The sequence below is a fragment of the Oncorhynchus nerka genome, linkage group LG3 (assembly GCF_034236695.1).
Source record: "Oncorhynchus nerka isolate Pitt River linkage group LG3, Oner_Uvic_2.0, whole genome shotgun sequence".
NCBI lineage: Eukaryota > Metazoa > Chordata > Actinopteri > Salmoniformes > Salmonidae > Oncorhynchus > Oncorhynchus nerka.
The window spans coordinates 4,191,248-4,213,530 of NC_088398.1; the positions used below are offsets into that span (position 1 = coordinate 4,191,248).

At 44.4% G+C, this 22,283-nt stretch overlaps 2 protein-coding genes and 1 long non-coding RNA gene across 4 annotated transcripts in view; 1 reads left to right on the forward strand and 2 right to left on the reverse strand.

The window, feature by feature from the left end:
* Positions 1-11,609, forward strand: part of LOC115128009 (integrin alpha-10-like) — a 58,821-nt gene extending 47,212 nt beyond the window's left edge. The window contains exons 21-30 of the mRNA XM_065007222.1: positions 57-149; positions 1,681-1,757; positions 1,948-2,037; positions 2,118-2,202; positions 2,392-2,505; positions 2,594-2,701; positions 2,850-2,963; positions 3,037-3,132; positions 8,735-8,848; positions 8,982-11,609. Of these exons, the coding sequence (XP_064863294.1) occupies positions 57-149; positions 1,681-1,757; positions 1,948-2,037; positions 2,118-2,202; positions 2,392-2,505; positions 2,594-2,701; positions 2,850-2,963; positions 3,037-3,132; positions 8,735-8,848; positions 8,982-9,032 (942 nt within the window). The 3' untranslated portion in view covers positions 9,033-11,609. The remainder of the gene's footprint in view (positions 1-56; positions 150-1,680; positions 1,758-1,947; positions 2,038-2,117; positions 2,203-2,391; positions 2,506-2,593; positions 2,702-2,849; positions 2,964-3,036; positions 3,133-8,734; positions 8,849-8,981) is intronic.
* On the reverse strand, positions 4,477-8,545 carry LOC135563779 (uncharacterized). Of its 2 annotated transcripts, XR_010460495.1 has the most exons (9): positions 7,814-8,544; positions 7,457-7,527; positions 7,194-7,369; positions 7,042-7,103; positions 6,873-6,959; positions 6,745-6,786; positions 5,552-6,676; positions 5,344-5,455; positions 4,477-5,249 (listed from the first exon to the last, which is right to left on the reverse strand). It is a non-coding gene; the product is annotated as an uncharacterized LOC135563779 (long non-coding RNA). The 2 variants fall into 2 exon arrangements; XR_010460494.1 differs by having other exon boundaries at positions 5,552-6,786; positions 7,814-8,545.
* A 302-nt stretch (positions 11,610-11,911) lies between the features above and the next one.
* Positions 11,912-21,928, reverse strand: LOC115126743 (DNA-directed RNA polymerase III subunit RPC3-like). The gene is made up of 13 exons (XM_065006498.1): positions 21,867-21,928; positions 21,475-21,695; positions 21,220-21,396; positions 21,011-21,087; positions 20,752-20,888; positions 18,983-19,148; positions 18,825-18,846; positions 18,347-18,450; positions 18,196-18,286; positions 16,881-16,891; positions 16,411-16,460; positions 16,125-16,207; positions 11,912-11,988 (listed from the first exon to the last, which is right to left on the reverse strand). Exons 1-13 carry the CDS (start codon positions 21,926-21,928, stop codon positions 11,912-11,914), a joined length of 1,278 nt encoding a protein of 425 aa, XP_064862570.1.
* Positions 21,929-22,283: the final 355 nt, after the last annotated feature.

Here is a 22,283-nt window from a genome sequence, read left to right on the forward strand (position 1 = left end):
CTCCCTTTCGATGTCTCCATCCCTATCTTTCTCTCTCTCTCCTTCACTCTCTCTAGGAGGATACCCAGTTCAAAATTGAGTGTACATCTCTCAGTTCCAACAGTCATTCCTGTAATGTCAGCTATCCTGTGTTCCGCTCCCACTCCAAGGTCTGTCTGTCTGGCATCAAATACAATGAACAGAAATATAAACACAACATGTAAAGTGTTGGTCCCATGTTTCATGAGCTGAAATAAAAGATCCCAGAAATGTTCCATACGCACAAAAATCTTATTTTTCTCAAATGTTGTGCACAAATTTGTTTACATCCCTGTTAGTGAGCATTTCTCCTTTGCCAAGATAATCCATCCACCTGACACCTGACACCTGCCACCTGGTGTGGCATATCAAGAAGCTGATTAAACGGCATGATCATTACACTAGTGCACCTTGTGCTGGGGACAATAAAAGGCCACTCTAAAATGTGCAGTTTTGTCAAACAACACAATGCCACAGATGTCTCAGGTTTTGAGGGAGCGTTGGCATGATGACTGCAGGAATGTCACCAGTGCTGTTACCAAAGAATTGAATGTTCATTTCTCTACCATAAGCTGCCTCCAACGTCGTTTTAGAGAATTTGGCAGTATGTCCAACCGGCCTCACAATCGCAGACCACGTGTAACCACACCAGCTCCACATCCGGCCTCTTCACCAGCGGGATCGTCTGAGACCAGCCACCCAGACAGCTGATGAAACTGTGGGTTTGCACAACTGAAGATTTTCTACACAAACTGTTAGAAACCGTCTCAGGGAAGCTCATGTGTGTGCTTGCCGTCCTCACCACGGTCTTGACTTGATTGCAGTTCGACATTGTAATTGACTACAGTGGGGAAATACTCACCTTCGATGGCCACTGGTACGCTGGAGAAGTGTGCTCTTCACGGATGAATCCCGGTTTCAACTGTACCGGGCAGATGGCAGGCAGCGTGTATGGCGTTGTGTGGGTGAGCGGTTGGCTGATGTCAACGTTGTTCACAGAGGGCCCCATGGTGGCAGTGGGGTTATGGTATGGACAGGCATAACCTACGGACAACAAACACAATTGCATTTTATGGATGATCATTTGAATGCACAGAGATACTGTGACGAGATCCTGAGGCCCATTATCATACCATCCACCACCATCACCTCATGTTTCAGCATGATAATGCACAGCCCCATGTCACAAGGATCAGTGTAGTTCTGATACCACAAACTCAATCCCCACCACCTCATGTTTCAGCATGATAATGCACGGCCCCATGTCACAAGGATCAGTGTAGTTCTGATACCACAAACTCAATCCCCATCACCTTATGTTTCAGCATGATAATGCACGGCCCCATTTCACAAGGATCAGTGTAGTTCTGATACCACAAACTCAATCCCCACCACCTCATGTTTCAGCATGATAATGCACGGCCCCATGTCACAAGGATCAGTGTAGTTCTGATACCACAAACTCAATCCCCACCACCTCATGTTTCAGCATGATAATGCACGGCCCCATGTCGCAAGGATCAGTGTAGTTCTGATACCAAAAACTCAATCCCCACCACCTCATGTTTCAGCATGATAATGCACGGCCCCATGTCGCAAGGATCAGTGTAGTTCTGATACCAAAAACTCAATCCCCCCCACCTCTTATCTTCTCTCTGTCAGGTGAACTTCATGTTAGAGTTTGAGTTCAGCTGTACGTCTCTGCTCAGTAAAGTCCAGATGAAACTCACAGTTGCCAGGTAAGTCATTATAATCCTATGGAGGGATGTAAAGGGATTCCTATTGGGAGCTTTTAGAAATTAACCTGAAATTCAGCCTCCAGTGATTCCGTCTAACCCTAGTCATAATCCTACAGTAGAGACAGAAGTACTGTGTGTTTGTCTTCTCATGTGTCTGTCACATACATCTCTGTGTTCTTGGTTCCCATAGTGACAGTGTGGAGAGAGAGGCTACCTTGGGAGACAACAGTGTTCAGCTCCAGACTGTGGTTCAGTACGAACCTGACCTCTTCATCACCAGGTTAGTCTCTCTCTCTCGGTCTCTCTGTCTCTGTCTCTCTCTCTCTCTCTCATTCCCTGTATCTCTACCTTTCTTTGTAGTGACTCCAATCTGAACCGTTATGAGGTCCACCCAACCAGAACCATATCAGAGGCAATAGGACCAGAGTTCTACACACACTTCAGGGTAAGCAGTGCACACACAATATATCTGTTTCCTTAATATCCTTACTGCACAATCACACGCATAACCATACATACTGTCTTTACACACACACACACACACACACACACACACACACACACACACACACACACACACACACACACACACACACACACACACACACCTCAGACTAATGTGTTCTGTGTGTAGCTGCAGAACCTGGGCTGTTACAGTGTGAGTAACCTGGAGTTGAGGCTGAGCCTGCCCTCTGTAGCAGCTGGAGACAGAGTCTTCATGGCTGTTACTGAGGTCTTCTCTTACAACGTGAGTACTAACCCTCTCCCACTACTGTTGGAATAAACAGTTATTGTCATTTCTCTCTGGTTCTGAACTGTGACCTTTGTGATGTCAGGTGACAGGGGTGAATTGCAGTGTAGACAGTCACGTGTCCCAGCAGAAGGACAGACAGAGAGATGTACGACCACTACATCCTGAAGACATGCAACAGACTGACCTACTGGTGAGAACAGACAGACACATATACACTGATGCACGCACATACATGCACACACACACAAATACCCACGCACAAGATGATCTCATTCACAATCCTAACTAGCTATATAGTGTATTTACAGTTGTAACATGTTTCTGTGTGCGGTGTGTAGAACTGCAGCAGGTCGTGGTGTGTGGAGGTGGTGTGTGAGGTACAGCAGCTGCATCGAGGACAGACCGCTCTCATACGAGTTAGCCGCAGGGTCCACGACAACTTCTTCAGACAGGTACGAAGATTCTCTCTCTCACACACAGCTCTAACTATAAAAACACTCACCCTGACGTTGTCTCTGTCACCAGGCTAAGTTTAAGGTGGTGAGGATAGTGAGTGCCTATCGTCTGGCTGCTCAGGAATCTAACCTGGTCACTCTGGGGAGTGGCGCCATCTGGAGGGAGGTGAGAGAACAGCAGGATTAACACTAATAGTGGAGGACTGGTTTAGCCTTGTCTGTGCCTGACTCGTTTACACCCAGATAGAGGAAGCTGCCATGGGGTGATGATATCTGTCTGTCTGTTGTTTACATCCAGATAGAGTAGGAAGCTGATATAAGGTGATGAATATCTGTCTGTCTGTTGTTTACATCCAGATAGAGTAGGAAGCTGGTATAAGGTGATGAATATCTGTCTGTCTGTTGTTTACATCCAGATAGAGTAGGAAGCTGATATAAGGTGATGAATATCTGTCTGTCTGTTGTTTACATCCAGATAGAGTAGGAAGCTGGTATAAGGTGATGAATATCTGTCTGTCTGTTGTTTACATCCAGATAGAGTAGGAAGCTGATATAAGGTGATGAATATCTGTCTGTCTGTTGTTTACATCCATATAGAGTAGGAAGCTGGTATAAGGTGATGAATATCTGTCTGTATGTTGTTTACATCCAGATAGAGTAGGAAGCTGGTATAGGGTGATGATATCTGTCAGACTGTCTGTTGTGAAAATCCAGATAGAATAGGAAGCTGGTATAGGGTGATGATGTCTGTCTGTTGTTTACATCCAGATAGAGTAGGAAGCTGGGGCCTGTTGCACAAAACTAGGATAAGGGATTAAGCCAGGATATCTTGGTGATCCTGGCTCAATTGATCCGTAATCCGGTTGCACTAAAGATGGATAGGGGGCAGGAGGATATGTTATGGTATAAATTACCATGGAGATTTATTCTGTGGAGCTAGCCTGCTCCAGACCAGGCTAAATTCCAGGATCTATTTCATCTCATCCCTAATGTCAGTCAGCAGTCACCACAAATGGAAACCAATAGTTATTTCACTGCTCACTATACATTGTTATCACATATAACTAGACCCACTGTTATTATTTAAACGTTTGTGATCATTAATTTCAATGATTTTGGATAAAAAAATATTTTTAGATGATGTTGCTATCATTAGATAATTTACAGTTTCCCATAGACTATAAGGCTATATATAAAATGATAGAATATTAGGGCCACAGAGGGGAAAAAAACACAAGTCATAATATTGTAACCAGTTGTTTTAAAGGAGGACAGTTGTTAAAATGACAGATGTGGGGCATTTCGTGAAATTGTACTTCAGTATGGTTTCATAAACAAAGACATGCTGATGTGCCAGAATATTAAGTATCACATTGTCATAAGTATCAAAACTGTAAAAACAATATGTAGCTTTTCTGCAGAAAGAACCAGCCTCATAAATGTATGACTTTATCCTTTTTCTTCAGTGTGGCCCTAGTACTCTGTCATATAAACAAATACACATTCCATATGAATATAAAAACACAATGTGTAACATTATGTTCCTTTATTGAATAAGGACAAAACAAAGCAGGTAAACCATCAGCTCCTTTCGAAACTGAAGTCACAGTGACTCTACAAGATGGAAAGCACAGAATCCAAGCATATTATACAAAATGATACATGACACATTCAAAGGTCTGTATATAACACACCCTGCATGTCTGCACACTAAAATAAATGCAGGACAAATCCATACACATCAACTGAACAGACAAATGAATGGATGCAGTAGCCTCCCTGCAGCCTTGTATTACACACAGTATACCGCACAAACATCATAAGAGGCCAAATTCGTCAAAAAACGAACCCAAAAAAACCCAAATTCCTCTGCCACTGCAGGACATATTTAACCAAAATTGAAAGCACACATACTAACTAAAATAATTCAACACATATTGGTCCCTCAGCAGCCGACCACTGTCGTCATCAGGGAAGATTGCCGGATTGTCCCAGTCCATGGCTGGTGGCACTCTGGGGGCCCTCTCCTTCCTCAGGCAGGCCACATTGTGGAGGACAGCACAAGCCACAGTAATATCACATGCCCTAACAGGGCTGACCCTTAATTTGTGAAGGCAGTGAAAGCGTGCCTTCAGGAGGCCAAAGGTCATTTCAACTCTGGCCCTGGTCCTGGCATGGGCATGGTTGTAGGCCTGCTGTGCTTCCTGGGGGTCTGTGAAAGGTGTCAGGAGAAAAGGCTGGCAGCCATACCCCTGTCTCCCAGCAACACACCAGAGAATTCACCTGTCAACACAAAATCTCATCATTACTACCTCATAAACACAGTGATATTCTTGACACAGCCATGATGGTTATAAATAGGGGTTGTGTGGCTTACCTTGTGATAGGCACTGATAGATTTCAGAGGCCCGAAAGATTCTGGAGTCATGGACTGAGCCAGGCCATTTTGCCACAACATTGCTGATCACACAGTCAGCATTGCAGACCATCTGAAATCATAAGATGAGGAATATTACACCAATCAATGCACATCACTGGCAATGCAGAGTGTTCGTCAATGGACAATATCAAAAAGTTATGTTCACCTGAACATTAATGCTGTGAAAGGATTTCCTATTCACAAAATCGGCCTCATGGGCACCTGAGGGGGCTTTTATCCTTATGTGTGTGCAGTCCACTGCACCAATGACATTGGGGAAACCTGTCACACAAAGTAATGAGTATCCTACTATGTGTTAACAGTTGTCCTGTAATTTGTAGATCCTCTTACCTGCAATCCTATAGAACTCCTCTTTGATGTCACAGAGTCTTCTGTGGCCAGGGAAGGAGATGAAGACATCTGCTAATGCTTTGATAGCCAGACACACACTCCTTATTGTGCGGCAAATTGTGGCCTTGTTCAGCTGTTCTGCATCCCCCACTGAGTACAGGAAGGCTCCACTAGCAAAAAGCGCAAGGCCACACAAACCATTTGCTCCACACTCAGTGCATGGCTCCGTGCAGTGCGGTGCTTAATCCTGGGACCCAGTAGTCTGCATAGATACCTGATGCCATCTGCAGAAAACCTGTATCTTTCATATAGATGGTCATCAGGGAAGGCCAGTGGGTCCAACCGGTCCCTGAAGACCCTTTCTCGCCTGAAGGCTCTCCTCAGCACAAGTGCTTCTTCATCCACCACATCTCGCACGAATGGGCATGCCATTGTCAGAGCAGAAAGGAACACACAATTTTGGGCCTTCATATAGGCTAGTGGCCACACCTGGTGCTGGGGGTGGGCAAAAGAGGGCGATGCCTTATAACGATGACTTGGTTGTACTGATTGCTGGGAAAATAAAAAAACCTTAGAAAGATGCCACCGTCCTGTGTGCTCACAATAAGAGCTCATATGTCATGGCTCACTTGACTTTACGAGAATATACCTAATTTTTATTTTGAGCTGTGTCATCTTCTTGGAGCCGGGGAGGAAAGAAAAATAATGATTAATACATTTGTGTTACAGTTAGCATACAGTGTACATTGAAGGCATATCTCACCTCCCTCTCAAGTTTTTTTATTTCAAGGTCCAGTTTCCTAATTGTCCTCTTTTTTTTTATTTCGGACTCCAGTGCAAGATTTTCCATCTTTTTCTTCTTGTACTGAATGTCTATGTCTGCCAGTTCTATTTGGCGCCGGAGGTGGTTGCCATACAACTTTCTGATAGCTTGTGAGCTCTGTGAATACAATACAATTAGCGCAGCTGGAATTTGGCAGGATGTGGTGTCCTTTTATTAATACGCACTATGTTGCCAGGCTGGTTTTCCCACTGTATAGCATCTGGGTCCTGTAAAAGAAATTAGATTTTTGATTTTGATGAGGACTCCTCACCATTGTAGAGTAAATAGTACTTTCACAGTCTTAACATGATACCTCATGCCTTCTGGAATCCAGAGAGATGGTCTCCTCCTCATCATCGTCTCCATCATGTGCTGTTGCTGCTGCACTGGGGCCTTCACCCTATCACATTTAATCGGATTCATATTGAAGCTAGTAGACAAGACATGCCAGGCCTACAGTATGCCTTTGATGGAGTACTCACTGGATCAGCATCGTCTGGTGCTTGTGCTGGTGGCTCTAACAGGAACACAGTGCTGCCAGGCACTGCAAGGCAATAGGTAAACCAAAGTCAGACAGTCCAAATTGATTCAATATGAATGTGGTTGTATCCCATGTAGAGATGGAAGGACATACCTTGAATGAAGCGGGTGGCATCTTGGGAGGAACCTATGCTCGTCTCTTTCCCCCAGGGATCCCCTCTAAGACGGGCCTGCCTTTATTTAGCTCCAAGGCCATGTCCTCTGCTGGGGTAAGGTCAGCCTTTGGTGACCCACCACCCGTGCCTTGTCTGTGGGTATTCTTTTTCACTGCTAAAACAGTACAGACAATGTGTGAGCAGGCACCTTCTGGGTACAATATATGCTTGTGCTTTGTTAAATATTAGTCAGGGACCATACCATTCTGCAGAATGTTCTTGTATTTGATTTTGACCTGCTGCCATGTCCGTTTTGGCCCGTTCATGTTTAATCTACACACACACACACACACACACATTTAATGGAGTCACACTGCAAAAATTACTTGGTATTTTTGTCTTGTTTTCAGTAAAAATATCAAAAAATGTATCATAGCTTTATACAGTGTGATGGAGTTACTTTACACAATTTCACTCATATCTGCAGTGCATTTCAATTAAAAATTTAACCGTTTCATAATTACAGTACAACTGCATTTTTGGAGATGTGAATTAAATATTTGAATTGTAATTGTGATGTTTCAGCGGAGCGGTGAGTGTGTAATTGTGCACTACTTACGCATTCAGGCGGTCTGCAATACTTTGCCACGCTTTTTCTCTTTGCTTTATCACTGTGGCGGTGTTGCCTTTCTTCTTAATTATATATTTTACCTCCTCGTATGCCTCCATGAGGATTTGTGCTTCCGACGGGGAAAAGTACGCGGCTCTAGTTGCCATGGTAAATCAGTTAATCTGTGATCTGTGGCGGGGTCTATTTGAGTGAGCCGTGAGCGCGCACCTATCCAGGATTGGTTTCACCTGGCTTAATGAATCCGTGTCTGCTCATCCTGGCTTGGTCTTTGTGCAACCAATTAAGCCTGGACGCACATGTTTTGGCTTCATTGAGCTCAGCTGAGTCATTTATCCCGGATGTCTTAATTCTACTTTTGTGCAACAGGCCCCTGGTATAGGATGATGATGTCTGTCTGTTGTTTACATCCAGATAGAGTAGGAAGCTGGTACAGGGTGATGATATCTGTCTGTCTGTCTGTTGTTTACATCCAGATAGAGTAGGAAGCTGGTATAGGATGAGGATGTCTGTCTGTTGTTTACATCCAGATAGAGTAGGAAGCTGGTATAGGATGATGATGGCTGTCTGTTGTTTACATCCAGATAGAGTAGGAAGCTGGTATAGGGTGATGATATCTGTCTGTCTGTCCGTCTGTTGTTTACATCCAGATAGAGTAGGAAGCTGGTATAGGATGATGATGTCTGTCTGTTGTTTACATCGAGATAGAGTAGGAAGCTGCCATAGGGTGATGATATCTGTCTGTCTGTCTGTTGTTTACATCCAGATAGAGTAGGAAGCTGGTATAGGGTGATGAATATCTGTCAGACTGTCTGTTGTTTACATCCAGATAGAGTAGGAAGCTGGTATAGGGTGATGATATCTGTCAGACTGTCTCTACTTATCAGCCTTTTTTCTCTTTCTCTCCATCAGACGGTGTTGGAGGTACTAAAGGGGCGGGCCATCCCTATTTCTCTCTGGATTCTGATAGGTAGCATCATTGGAGGGCTTCTGCTATTGGCCCTCATCATCTTCGCAATGTGGAAGGTACACCAATCACACCTCACCATACAGTACCTCTGTACCTCACACTCTGCAACAACTTGTTTCTCCTCTGCCTTTGTGGTAAAGATCAACACTTTGGATTTCACTCCTTCCTTCTCATCCCTCCTTTCTCCAGCTGGGGTTCTTCACTCGTAAACAGATAAAGGACGAGGAACTCGAAGACTGAGCCCGCCCCTCGCCGCCATGATGTCAGTCAATGGATACAGGATCTGTGACAACCAGAGAACCACAGAAACAGTCCACTTCGTGCCCATCCCCATGGCAACAACCTGCACAGAGACTGCTCCGCCCCCCCAGCAATAAAAACAGATGCCTTCCCTCTCTTCTAAATCGTGCCCCCCCCCCATAAAGAACGCACAGCCGGTATAGATGAGCGTTGCCCAGTGTGTGTCTGAACTGTCAAAACACCTAACACCACATGGCACAGACTGCATCTATCATCAGACACCCCAACATCTTGTCTGTTTCTACAGGTGAACCCATGGCTGTAGGGCTGTAGTTACACACCTGTTTAGAAACGTACAGCAGGAAGGACGTGTACATGAGTTTTCTGCAGAGATGTTCCAGACAGGAAATAATGCTGTACACTACGTGTCAAACTCATTCCACGGAGGGCCGAGTGTCTGCAGGTTCACTCCACCCTTGTACTTGATGGATGAATTAAGGTCACGGCTTAGTGAGGGACTCCCCTCAACTGGTTGTCTAGGTCTTAATTGAATGGAGAAAACAAAAACCTACAGACACACAGCCCTCTGTGGAATGAGTTTGACACTCCTGGTGCAATGTGACTGGGTATGATGTTCAATGACTGCAGATTTCAAACAGCATAGATCTGTATAAGTAGATACAGTACAGGCATCGACCTGTAATTAGTACCATGTTGTATAAGTAGATATAGTACAGGCATCGACCTGTAATTAGTACCATGTTGTATAAGTAGATACAGTACAGGCATCGACCTGTAATTAGTACCATGTTGTATAAGTAGATATAGTACAGGCATCGACCTGTAATTAGTACCATGTTGTATAAGTAGATACAGTACAGGTATCAACCTGTAATTAGTACCATGTTGTATAAGTAAATATAGTACATGCATCGACCTGTAATTAGTACCATGTTGTATATGTAGATACCGTACAGGTATTAACCTGTAATTAGTACCATGTTGTATAAGTAGATATAGTACAGGCATCGACCTGTAATTAGTACCATGTTGTATAAGTAGATACAGTACAGGCATCGACCTGTAATTAGTACCATGTTGTATAAGTAGATATAGTACAGGCATCGACCTGTAATTAGTACCATGTTGTATAAGTAGATACAGTACAGGCATCGACCTGTAATTAGTACCATGTTGTATAAGTAAATATAGTACAGGCATCGACCTGTAATTAGTACCATGTTGTATAAGTAGATACAGTACAGGTATCGACCTGTAATTAGTACCATGTTGTATAAGTAGATACCGTACAGGCATCGACCTGTAATTAGTACCATGTTGTATAAGTAGATACAGTACAGGCATCGACCTGTAATTAGTACCATGTTGTATAAGTAGATATAGTACAGGCATCGACCTGTAATTAGTACCATGTTGTATAAGTAGATATAGTACAGGTATCGACCTGTAATTAGTACCATGTTGTATATGTAGATACCGTACAGGCATCGACCTGTAATTAGTACCATGTTGTATAAGTAGATACAGTACAGGTATCAACCTGTAATTAGTACCATGTTGTATAAGTAGATATAGTATAGGCATCGACCTGTAATTAGTACCATGTTGTATAAGTAGATATAGTACAGGCATCGACCTGTAATTAGTACCATGTTGTATAAGTAGATATAGTACAGGCATCAACCTGTAATTAGTACCATGTTGTATAAGTAGATATAGTACAGGCATCAACCTGTAATTAGTACCATGTTGTATAAGTAGATACAGTACAGGTATCAACCTGTAATTAGTACCATGTTGTATAAGTAGATACAGTACAGGCATCGACCTGTAATTAGTACCATGTTGTATAAGTAGATATAGTACAGGCATCGACCTGTAATTAGTACCATGTTGTATAAGTAGATATAGTACAGGTATCGACCTGTAATTAGTACCATGTTGTATATGTAGATACCGTACAGGCATCGACCTGTAATTAGTACCATGTTGTATAAGTAGATACAGTACAGGTATCAACCTGTAATTAGTACCATGTTGTATAAGTAGATATAGTACAGGCATCGACCTGTAATTAGTACCATGTTGTATAAGTAGATATAGTACAGGCATCGACCTGTAATTAGTACCATGTTGTATAAGTAGATATAGTACAGGCATCAACCTGTAATTAGTACCATGTTGTATAAGTAGATATAGTACAGGCATCAACCTGTAATTAGTACCATGTTGTATAAGTAGATACAGTACAGGTATCAACCTGTAATTAGTACCATGTTGTATAAGTAGATATAGTACAGGCATCAACCTGTAATTAGTACCATGTTGTATAAGTAGATATAGTACAGGCTATTGAATGAAAATGCACTACCTGATAATGGGGGCCACTTATAATCATGTGAATATATTTGTATTTCTATGAAAAGCTGTTACAAACCAAACTGTCTATTTAATATTCAGAAGTCATCATGACTTTAGATTTTTCACCCATTTTCTCTACAGTACAGTTCATTTTTTGTCAAATTAACTTGATAATTAAAGTTTTTGTAAATGTTATTTTAGTTTCTTTCATGTTCATTTATACATACATAGGATCATTCATTCACATGAACCAAATATTTTATTACATAACGTTTTTTTATTTTTTAAATCTGGCATTTCAGACTACTTCATTCTATAAAAGAAAAAACACTTTCACACTAGCAGACATTGTTGAACATATAACTGAAATAACGACGTCTGTACGTCAGGCAGAAAAAGCACCAAGTGAGTCAGGTATATGAAAACGCAAACATTTTATTGATGCAACTTTATGTCCATTGTGTTTCTCCCCTCCTCCTCCCTCCCCTCCCTCCCTCTCACTTGGTCTTGGTAGAGAAGATGTAGGACTCCAGTAGAAAGAGTCTCATCCACCTGGTTCTCTGTAGAGTCCAACCTTCAGGGAGAAAAGAAACAAGTAAAAGAAAGAGGTAATAAAGCTACAGTAATGTAGTAATAACAAGTATGTAGTAGTACTTGTTGATGTGATGTCGTAGGCCTCTAGCTGTTGTCTATAGATATATAGTATGAGTGTCGTAGCAGTAGCATCCTGACTGGTTGCATCACCACCTGGTATGGCAAGTGCTCGGCCTCCGACCGTCAGGCACTACAGAGGGTAGTGCGTACGGCCCAGTGCATCACTGGTGCCAAGCTTCCTGCCATCCAGGACCTCTACACCAGGCGGTGTCAGAGGAAGGCCCTAAAAATTGTCAAAGACCCCAGCCACTCCAGTCATAGACTGTTCTCTCTACTACCGCATGGCAAGCGGTACCGGAGCACCAAAAGGCTTCTCAACAGCTTTTACCCCCATACGACTCTCGAATAGGTAAACAAATGGCTACTCGGACTATTTACATTGTTCCACCCCCCCAACTTCTCTTTTATGCTGCTGCTACTCTCTGTTTATCAATAATGCAGTCACTTCAAACTATACATTCATGTACATACTACCTCAATTAGCCCGACTAACCGGTGTCCCCAGACATTGGCTACCAGGACTATCTGCATTGTGTCCCGCCACCCACCAACCCCTCTTTTACGCTACTGCTACTCTCTGTTCATCATATATGCATAGTCACTTTAACCATATCTACATGTACATACTACCTCAATCAGCCTGACTAACCAGTGCCTGTATATAGCCTCTCTCCTGTATATAGCCTCGCCACTGTATATAGCCTCTCCCCTGTATATAGCCTCTCCCCTGTATATAGCCTCTCCCCTGTATATAGCCTCTCCCCTGTATATAGCCTCTCCCCTGTATATAGCCTCTCCCCTGTATATAGCCTCGCCACTGTATATAGCCTCGCCCCTGTATATAGCCTCTCCCCTGTATATAGCCTCTCCCCTGTATATAGCCTCTCCCCTGTATATAGCCCCTCCCCTGTATATAGCCCCTCCCCTGTATATAGCCCCTCCCCTGTATATAGCCCCTCCCCTGTATATAGCCCCTCCCCTGTATATAGCCCCTACTGTATATAGCCCCTACTGTATATAGCCCCTACTGTATATAGCCTCTACTGTATGTATATAGCCTCTACTGTATGTATATAGCCTCTACTGTATGTATATAGCCTCTACTGTATGTATATAGCCTCTACTGTATATAGCCCCTACTGTATATAGCCTCTACTGTATGTATATAGCCTCTACTGTATATAGCCTCTACTGTATGTATATAGCCTCTACTGTATATAGCCTCTACTGTATATAGCCTCTACTGTATATAGCCTCTACTGTATATAGCCTCTACTGTATATAGCCTCTACTGTATATAGCCTCGCTACTGCTATTTTTCACTATTTTTTTATTTTTTTTATTGTTTTTTTACTTATCCATTGTTTACCTAAAAATCACACCGTTGGTAAGTAAGCATTTCACTGTAATACACATGACAAATAAACTTTGATTTGATTTAGTAGTAGTACTTGTTGATGTGACGTCGTAGGTCTTCCAGTTGGAGGTCTCAACTTACTGTGGAGTGTTACAATAGTAGAATACACAAGTTGCAATTTTGACATTTGTTGTGCATCAGCAGTTTCTCTTGTTATGTCAGTCACTGACAGTCACTCCCCCATGTCAGCTAACATTCTGTACATTGTTAGTCTTATCTAAACTAGCAGTAATCATGGTTGAATTCATCCCTCTCACTCAGATAGCATATTAAAAATAGAAAACATTTCTCTCCACCTTATGGCAAAATGTGTAGAATTGCAGGAAATGTACTCTAAAAAGTAAATGTATTGTCTCCTAGTTTAGGGCCCCTAAAAGGGTCGGCTCTGACTGCAAGAGTGGGTATGGATGTGGTGCGCAGACCCGCGATGCTCATATTTTTTGTGGCCCCCCCATCCCCATCAAAGTTGCCCATCCCTGATCTATAGTACGTGTGTATTAGTAGTAGTAGTAATGCAGTATTTGTTGATGTGATGTCACAGGGCTTCTAGCTGCTGTCTCTATAGATCTATAGTATGGATGTAGTGGTAATTAAGGTGCAGTGGTAATTAAGGTGCAGTGGTAATTAAGGTGCAGTGGTAATTAAGGCGCAGTGGTAATTAAGGCGCAGTGGTAATTAAGGTGCAGTGGTAATTAAGGCGCAGTGGTAATTAAGGTGCAGTGGTAATTAAGGTGCAGTGGTAATTAAGGTGCAGTGGTAATGCAGTATTTGTTGATGTGATGTCACAGGGCTTCTAGCCACTGTCTCTATAGATCTATAGTATGGATGTAGTGGTAATTAAGGTGCAGTGGTAATTAAGGCTTCTTTCTTTTCTCTCCAAAACTCTTGGAACGTGCCGTCCTTGGCCAGCTCTCCCGCTATCTCTCTCAGAATGACCTTCTTGATCCAAATCAGTCAGGTTTCAAGACTAGTCATTCAACTGAGACTGCTCTTCTCTGTATCACGGAGGCCCTCCGCACTGCTAAAGCTAACTCTCTCTCCTCTGCTCTCATCCTTCTAGACCTATCGGCTGCCTTCGATACTGTGAACCATCAGATCCTCCTCTCCACCCTCTCCGAGTTGGGCATCTCCGGCGCGGCCCACGCTTGGATTGCGTCCTACCTGACAGGTCGCTCCTACCAGGTGGCGTGGCGAGAATCTGTCTCCTCACCACGCGCTCTCACCACTGGCGTCCCCCAGGGCTCTGTTCTAGGCCCTCTCCTATTCTCGCTATACACCAAGTCACTTGGCTCTGTCATAACCTCACATGGTCTCTCCTATCATTGCTATGCAGACGACACACAATTAATCTTCTCCTTTCCCCCTTCTGATGACCAGGTGGCGAATCGCATCTCTGCATGTCTGGCAGACATATCGGTGTGGATGACGGATCACCACCTCAAGCTGAACCTCGGCAAGACGGAGCTGCTCTTCCTCCCGGGGAAGGACTGCCCGTTCCATGATCTCGCCATCACGGTTGACAACTCCATTGTGTCCTCCTCCCAGAGCGCTAAGAACCTTGGCGTGATCCTGGACAACACCCTGTCGTTCTCAACTAACATCAAGGCGGTGGCCCGTTCTTGTAGGTTCATGCTCTACAACATTCGCAGAGTACGACCCTGCCTCACACAGGAAGCGGCGCAGGTCCTAATCCAGGCACTTGTCATCTCCCGTCTGGATTACTGCAACTCGCTGTTGGCTGGGCTCCCTGCCTGTGCCATTAAACCCCTACAACTCATCCAGAACGCCGCAGCCCGTCTGGTGTTCAACCTTCCCAAGTTCTCTCCGTCACCCCGCTCCTCCGCTCTCTCCACTGGCTTCCAGTTGAAGCTCGCATCCGCTACAAGACCATGGTGCTTGCCTACGGAGCTGTGAGGGAACGGCACCTCAGTACCTCCAGGCTCTGATCAGGCCCTACACCCAAACAAGGGCACTGCGTTCATCCACCTCTGGCCTGCTCGCCTCCCTACCACTGAGGAAGTACAGTTCCCGCGCAGCCCAGTCAAAACTGTTCGCTGCTCTGGCCCCCCAATGGTGGAACAAACTCCCTCACGACGCCAGGACAGCGTAGTCAATCACCACCTTCCGGAGACACCTGAAACCCCACCTCTTTCAGGAATACCTAGGATAGGATAAAGTAATCCTTCTCACCCCCCTTAAAAGATTTAGATGCACTATTGTAAAGTGGCTGTTCCACTGGATGTCTTAAGGTGAACGCACCAATTTGTAAGTCGCTCTGGATAAGAGCGTCTGCTAAATGACTTAAATGTAAATGTAAATGTAATGCGCAGTGGTAATTAAGGTGCAGTGGTAATTAAGGCGCAGTGGTAATTAAGGTGCAGTGGTAATTAAGGTGCAGTGGTAATGCAGTACTTGTTGATGTGATGTCGCAGGGCTTCTAGCTGCTGTCTCTATAGATCTATAGTATGGATGTAGTGGTAATTAAGGTGCAGTGGTAATTAAGGTGCAGTGGTAATTAAGGCGCAGTGGTAATTAAGGTGCAGTGGTAATTAAGGTGCAGTGGTAATGCAGTACTTGTTGATGTGATGTCACAGGGCTTCTAGCTGCTGTCTCTCGGGGGCAGTGATCATCTCCTCCACCTGTCAGCTGTTCAGGCTCCGCCCCACTGGCCTGCAGCGATGCCAGGATCGCCTCAATTCGCTGGGACTTCTCCAGCAGACGCCTGTCAATCAAACACAGGAAGTATTATACATGTACCAAAATTGCTGAGGATTATATACACAAAAAGTCAGACTTGTTTCCATTGTGGTCCTCTGTTGTCCTCTAAAAGTCAATATGCGGACCTAAAGAGACCTTAGCAGGAGACTTAGAGAATAAAACCAAATCTATCCATCCATCCACTTAGGAATCAATCAATAAACTCACTTGTTCTCCTTGGTCTCGAAGAGGCGCCTCTCAATCAGATTAGCCACTGTCTGCATGTAGTGATGGGGGAAAAATGTATACAGTTACATATCACAATATTGTTTTGGACTTGTTCTCCATCTTCTTTTTATAATAGTAAGCCAACAGATTTTCTGCACTTTTATTTCCATGACTTATCAAAACAAACGTTCTCATGCGCTCTCGTCTCTCTGCAGCAGACATATAGTGAGCAATATGTTTGGAACATCAAATCGCATTGCATATAGAAACGTGAGAATCGCAATACATATCGTATCAGCAACTAAGTATTGTGATAATATCATGAGGTCCTTGACAATTCCCAGCCCTATCTGCAAGTCAGACGTCCACCATTAATTGTCAAGTCAGCGATGCACGAAGTAAACAGCAATCAAATCAAATGTATTTATAAAGCCCTTTTTTACATCAGTAGATGTCACAAAGTGCTGTACAGAAACGCAGCCTGAAACCCCAAACAGCAAGCAATGCAGATGTAGAAGCAATATCAGGCGGGCTACCGCAACAATGGAGTGTGAATTGCGACACTAAACGTCTCTGCTGTTGTGGTCCTGAAGCTCAAGTTGCAGCACCGTAAAGTACACATGCAGACATGTACTCACCGGCCAGGTTATTAGGTACACCACCACATTCACCAAAATATATCGCTCCTACAGACTGAGTCACGTGACCGTGGCTTGTTATATAAAGCAGGCAGGCATTGAGGCATTCAGTTACTAATGTTTGATTGAATGTTAGAATGGGCAAAGCCAGTGACCTAAGTGACCTGAGAGTGATATGATCGTCGGTGTCAGGCATGCCAGATCTCAGGAACGGCCAATGGCCTGGGCTTTTCACGCACAGCAGTGTCTACGGTTTCCCAGGAATGGAAAAACAAAAAGCATCCAGTCAGCGGCAGTCCTGTGGGCGAAAACAGCTTGTTGATGAGAGGTCGAAGGAGATTAGCAAGAATCATGCAAACTAACAGACGGGCCACAAACAGGCAAATAACGGCACAGGACAACAGTGGTGTGCAGAACGGCATCTCGGAACGCACGTCTCGTCGGTCCTTGTCACGGATGGGCTATTGCAGCAGACGACCACACAGGGTTCCACTCCTATCAGCCAAAAACAAGAAGAAGTGGCTCCAGTAGGCTCAAGATCACCAACAGTGAACAATTGATGAGTGGAAAAACCTTCAACGAATCCCGGTTCCTGTTGCGTCATGCTGATGGAAGAGTCAGGATTTGCCGTAAGCAGCATGTGTCCGTGGACCCATCCTGCCTGGTGTCAACGGTACAGGCTGGTGGCGGTGGTGTACCACTGTCCAATCTGCAGCAACCGTGTGATGCCATCGCATCAGCATGGACTAACATCCCGGTGGAACGTTTCTGACTTTTAGAGTCCATGCCGCAAAGAATTCAGGCTGTTCTGGAGGCAAAGGGGGGTCCGACCTGGTACTAGATAGGTGTACCTAATAAACTGAAAGTAGATTTTTGACTCGTTCTCCTTCCGTATTTCCTCTTTATTTAGACAGTTTAAAATGTAGATGTAAAGGTACAGTTGTAGAAGAGAGAAAGTCAGAAAGAGGCTGGGGATTTAATGTGTCAATGTGGACAATATGTGTTCAGTAAACTACAGCACTACCGCTGTGACTCCAGTGTAGGTTTGCAAATATTTTGTCCCGAGTGAGACATCTTGCATCACGCTCATCTGCAATATCAGTGTTTCATACTGCTGCTCATAGTATAGCTTAGTTTGAATGTGTACCTTGTAGCAGTAGCCGGGCAGTAGGCAGCTGGTTGACAGTGTACAGGTAGAAGGTACGTGAAGGGGCGTGGTCAGGAGTCTTAGGAATTTCCTAGGGTGGAAAAACACAGGTCAGCATGATAATGTATGGTTTGTATAGTGTGTGTTTTACCTGTAGTTGTACCAGGTTCTCTGACAGCAGTGTGTACAGCATGTCTTTGGCCTCCTTGGCAGGGATCATAGCAAAGTCCTCCACCTGCTTCTGCTCCAGGTTTCCTTAGCAACAGACGGAAGATCCTAGCCGACCGCGAGCCAATCCTGTCAATGGGAAAGGTTGAATGAGTGACACCCTACAAGTTATGTAGCCACCGTGGGCTAAACACAGTAAATGGACACAGACCAACTCTGACAAACACAGACACACCGACCTCTCCTGTACCACAGACTCCAGTGTGGCTCTCGCCAGGTTGGCCAGGGCTCTTTGGAGATCTGAGTGGTCAGTCAAGAAACGACCACTTACAACTGTATCATGAAATACTGGAAATTACCTATTATACAATAGTGTGTGGTGTGTGGATGAGAAACTCAAAACAAGTTTCATCAGGGTTGTAAAAGGATACTGACCAGGTACATTCCACCTCCACTGTCACCTGATTTCCCCACAAACTCCATCTGAGGAACAGAGGGAGGGAGAAACATCAGTTTACCAGCCCCCTAGGCACGGATCCAAGGTCAGTTCTGCAATTGACCTCCCAATCGTTACGGTTGGGATATGGGGAGGGGAATCTGATCCTTGATCTGCTCCTACCGGGTCATCCACCAGAAGGGAGAGGTACTGGTCCAGGATTGGTCTGCTGATGCTGTAGTTGGGCAGGAGGGAGCGGAAGATCTCATTGGCTGAGAGAGGCTGAGTGTCGGCGGCAGTCTGTGTGGTGGTAACCTCACTCATCCTCAACATAGTTCTCACTACTGGTCTGTGGGGGGGAAGAGAGCGGTCTTTTTCACTCAGGCCCCCCTTCCAGCATTGGGGAACATCCCGTATGACACATCTATTTCTATGGGCACAAGCACTGTTCATGATACAAACAGTTCACACTAGAGGTCGGCCGATTAATTAGGGCCGATTTCAAGTTTTCATAACAATCGGAAATCGGTATTTTTGGGCGCCGATTTAAAAATTATATTTTTTTACACCTTTATTTAACCAGGCAAGTCAGTTAGGAACACATTCTTATTTTCAATGACGACCTAGGAACGGTGGGTTAACTGCCTCGTTCAGGGGCAGAAAGACAGATTTTCACCTTGTCAGCTCGGGGGATCCAATCTTGCGACCTTACAGTTAACTAGTCCAACGCAATAACGACCTGCCTCTCTCTCGTTGCACTCCACAAGGAGACTGCCTGTTACGCAAATGCAGTAAGCCAAGGTAAGTTGCTAGCTAGCATTAAACTTATCTTATAACAAACAATCAGTCATAATCACTTGTTAACTACACATGGTTGATGATATTACTAGATATTATCTAGCATGTCCTGTGTTGCATATAGTCTGACTGAGCATACAAGTATCTAACTGAGCAGTGGTAGGCAGAAGCAGGCGCGTAAACATTCATTCAAACAGCACTTTCGTGTGTTTTGCCAGCAGCTCTTCATTGTGCGTCAAGCCTTGCGCTGTTTATGACTTCAAACCTATCAACTCCCGAGATGAGGCTGGTGTGACCGAAGTGAAATGGCTGGCTAGTTAGCGCACGCTAATAGCGTTTCAAACTTCAGTCGCTCTGAGCCTTGGGGTGGTTGTTTCCCTTGCTCTGCATGGGTAACGCTGTTTCGATGGTGGCTGTTGTCGTTGTGTTGCTGGTTCGAGCCCAGGGAGGAGCGAGGAGAGGGACGGAAGCCATACTGTTACACTGGCAATATTAAAGTGCCTATAAGAACATCTACTAGTCAAAGGTTAATGAAATACAAATGGTATAGAGGGAAATAGTCCTATAATAACTACAACCTAAAACTTCTTACCTGGGAATATTGAAAACTCATGTTAAAAGGAACCACCAGCTTTCATATGTTCTCATGTTCTGAGCAAGGAACTGAAACATTAGCTTTCTTACATAGCACATATTGCTCTTTTACGTTCTTCTCCAACACTGTTTTTGCATTATTTAAACCAAATTGAACATGTTTCATTATCTACTTGAGGCTAAATTGATTTTATTGATGTATTATATTAAGTTAAAATAAGTGTTAATTCAGTATTGTTGTAATTGTCATTATTACAAATACATTTTTTAAATTAATTTTTAAAAATCGGCATCGGCTTTTTTGTCCTCCAATAATCGGTATCGGCGTTGAAAAATCATAATCGGTTCTTCATCTAGTTCACACCCGTCTTGTTGGTGGAGAAAACATCTGGTAGGTTTAAAGCTTTCCTGCAATTCTACACATTTTATCTTGAAGTGCAGAGAAAATGTTGCCATTTTTTATTTATTTAACTAGGCCACGCCCTCCCTGCTAACCCCTCAGTTTGGGAATCACTGACTTAGACCACCCCCATTAAATCTCTCCTGGTCTACAAGCATACCGAGGTGGTCTGTAGGGGTCTGTGACACTGACCTGGTCCAGTTTGCTGGCCACAGCACTAATGATGGCCTGGTCTCTGAAGTGCTGATGGAACCTCTCAAAGTTCACCTGCCAGTAGATCCCCTCATCACCACACGACTGGAAAGAGAGGGAGGGAGGAGATATTCCTTATTGAGAGGAGTAAAAGAAAAACGGAACAAGGTTCTCTGATTCTCTATAGCAGCCCATTATCTCTGAGTGTCAAGAGTAGAGGGTCTGACCTCTGAGTCCATCTTGACTTTCTTCCCTCCTCTCTGCTCCTCACTGTCGTCACTGGAGCGTCTGCGCTTCCCACAACCTGCCCCACAAACACAACAAGCGAGTGTATAGCAACTATTTACTGAATTACATATAGCAGGAGGTTTACATGTGGGTAAGCACACAGGTGAAAAGGTACTACGTGTTATATGAGACAAAGTGTTTGCGGTACCTATGAGTGTGACATGGGGCAGTGTGTAGCAGTCGGGGTTGCTCTCTGCTGTTGGGGGGGCAGTGGAGGTGGCTGCAGTTCCCATCTCGGCCACCGGAGGACAGCGCTGCAGGAAGTGAGTCTCCACCAGCTTAGAGAAGGCGGAGACCACCTCACTGTACTCCATACTACGACCCTCTACAGAGAGAAAAATCATGAGGATAGGAGAAGAAAATATAGAATAATCATACGTCTTGTAATCGCTCTCTCACACACCCTCCATGTTATGAGTGAGTCGGTCAGCTACAGTCTTTACTGTGTTGCTCAAGGTCATATGGCCTCGTTGTAGGACCTCCTCCACGATGAGTTCTCCTGTGTCTCCATACAGGGTCTTAGCTGTGTAGATGTACCGCAGAACACTTAGAACCCGCTCACAGCTGGCCCGGTACCTTACTGGACTCCCGGGCCCTCGCCGGCCCGAACTCACAAGCACCGTGCTGTACCAACACACACAGAGACTTCTTCACCTGCAGAAGAGACAGGGTCACCACCCCTGTTGAACAATGTTTTATGTGTGTGCGTTTGTTTTAGTACCAGGTCCAGTGGTGTGTTGGTCTCATTGGCGATGGTCCTGAGGTTCTGTGCCCCTCCTCTGAGCAGGTGAGTGCCTATCCTCTCCAAAGTGCTCCTGTAGCAGCAGGCCACACAGCCACAGCTCCTGGGCAGTCATATGCTGAGACAGGAGGAACCGGGGAACAGGTCAACAACATGTTTTTGGACTGTTCATCATACTTATGCTGAGAAGTATGATGACACTCACAACCAGTAACCAAATCACGGCTATTCAACAACGTTTACTAACAACTTTAATTTTATAACTTAACTGCCATGCTCACAAACCTTTGCAAAACACCCTTTTCAGATCATGAAATGAGTTTCGGGAGAATCCTCGCAAAACAACTTCAGAATTCCAAACACATGTGATTGCCAGCGCCACAACACAACGAATTTCCGCACTCACAAGTAAGCTAATTTTCCCAAAGAGTTGCGCATTGCATGAAGGGATGTTGGCGGACCACCCTCTT

Bases quoted from the DNA above. Each gene is read 5' to 3' on its own strand.
- LOC115126743 (XM_065006498.1), bottom strand. From the start codon at position 21,928: ATGACTGCCCAGGAGCTGTGGCTGTGTGGCCTGCTGCTACAGGAGCAC. The intron at 21,088-21,219 runs GTACCGCAAACA...TTTGTGGGGCAG, and splicing joins GCCCCATGTCACACTCATAG to GTTGTGGGAAGCGCAGACGC. The intron at 11,989-16,124 runs GTGGAGGAGATG...TTCTCCCTGAAG, and splicing joins GGAGCCTGAACAGCTGACAG to GTTGGACTCTACAGAGAACC.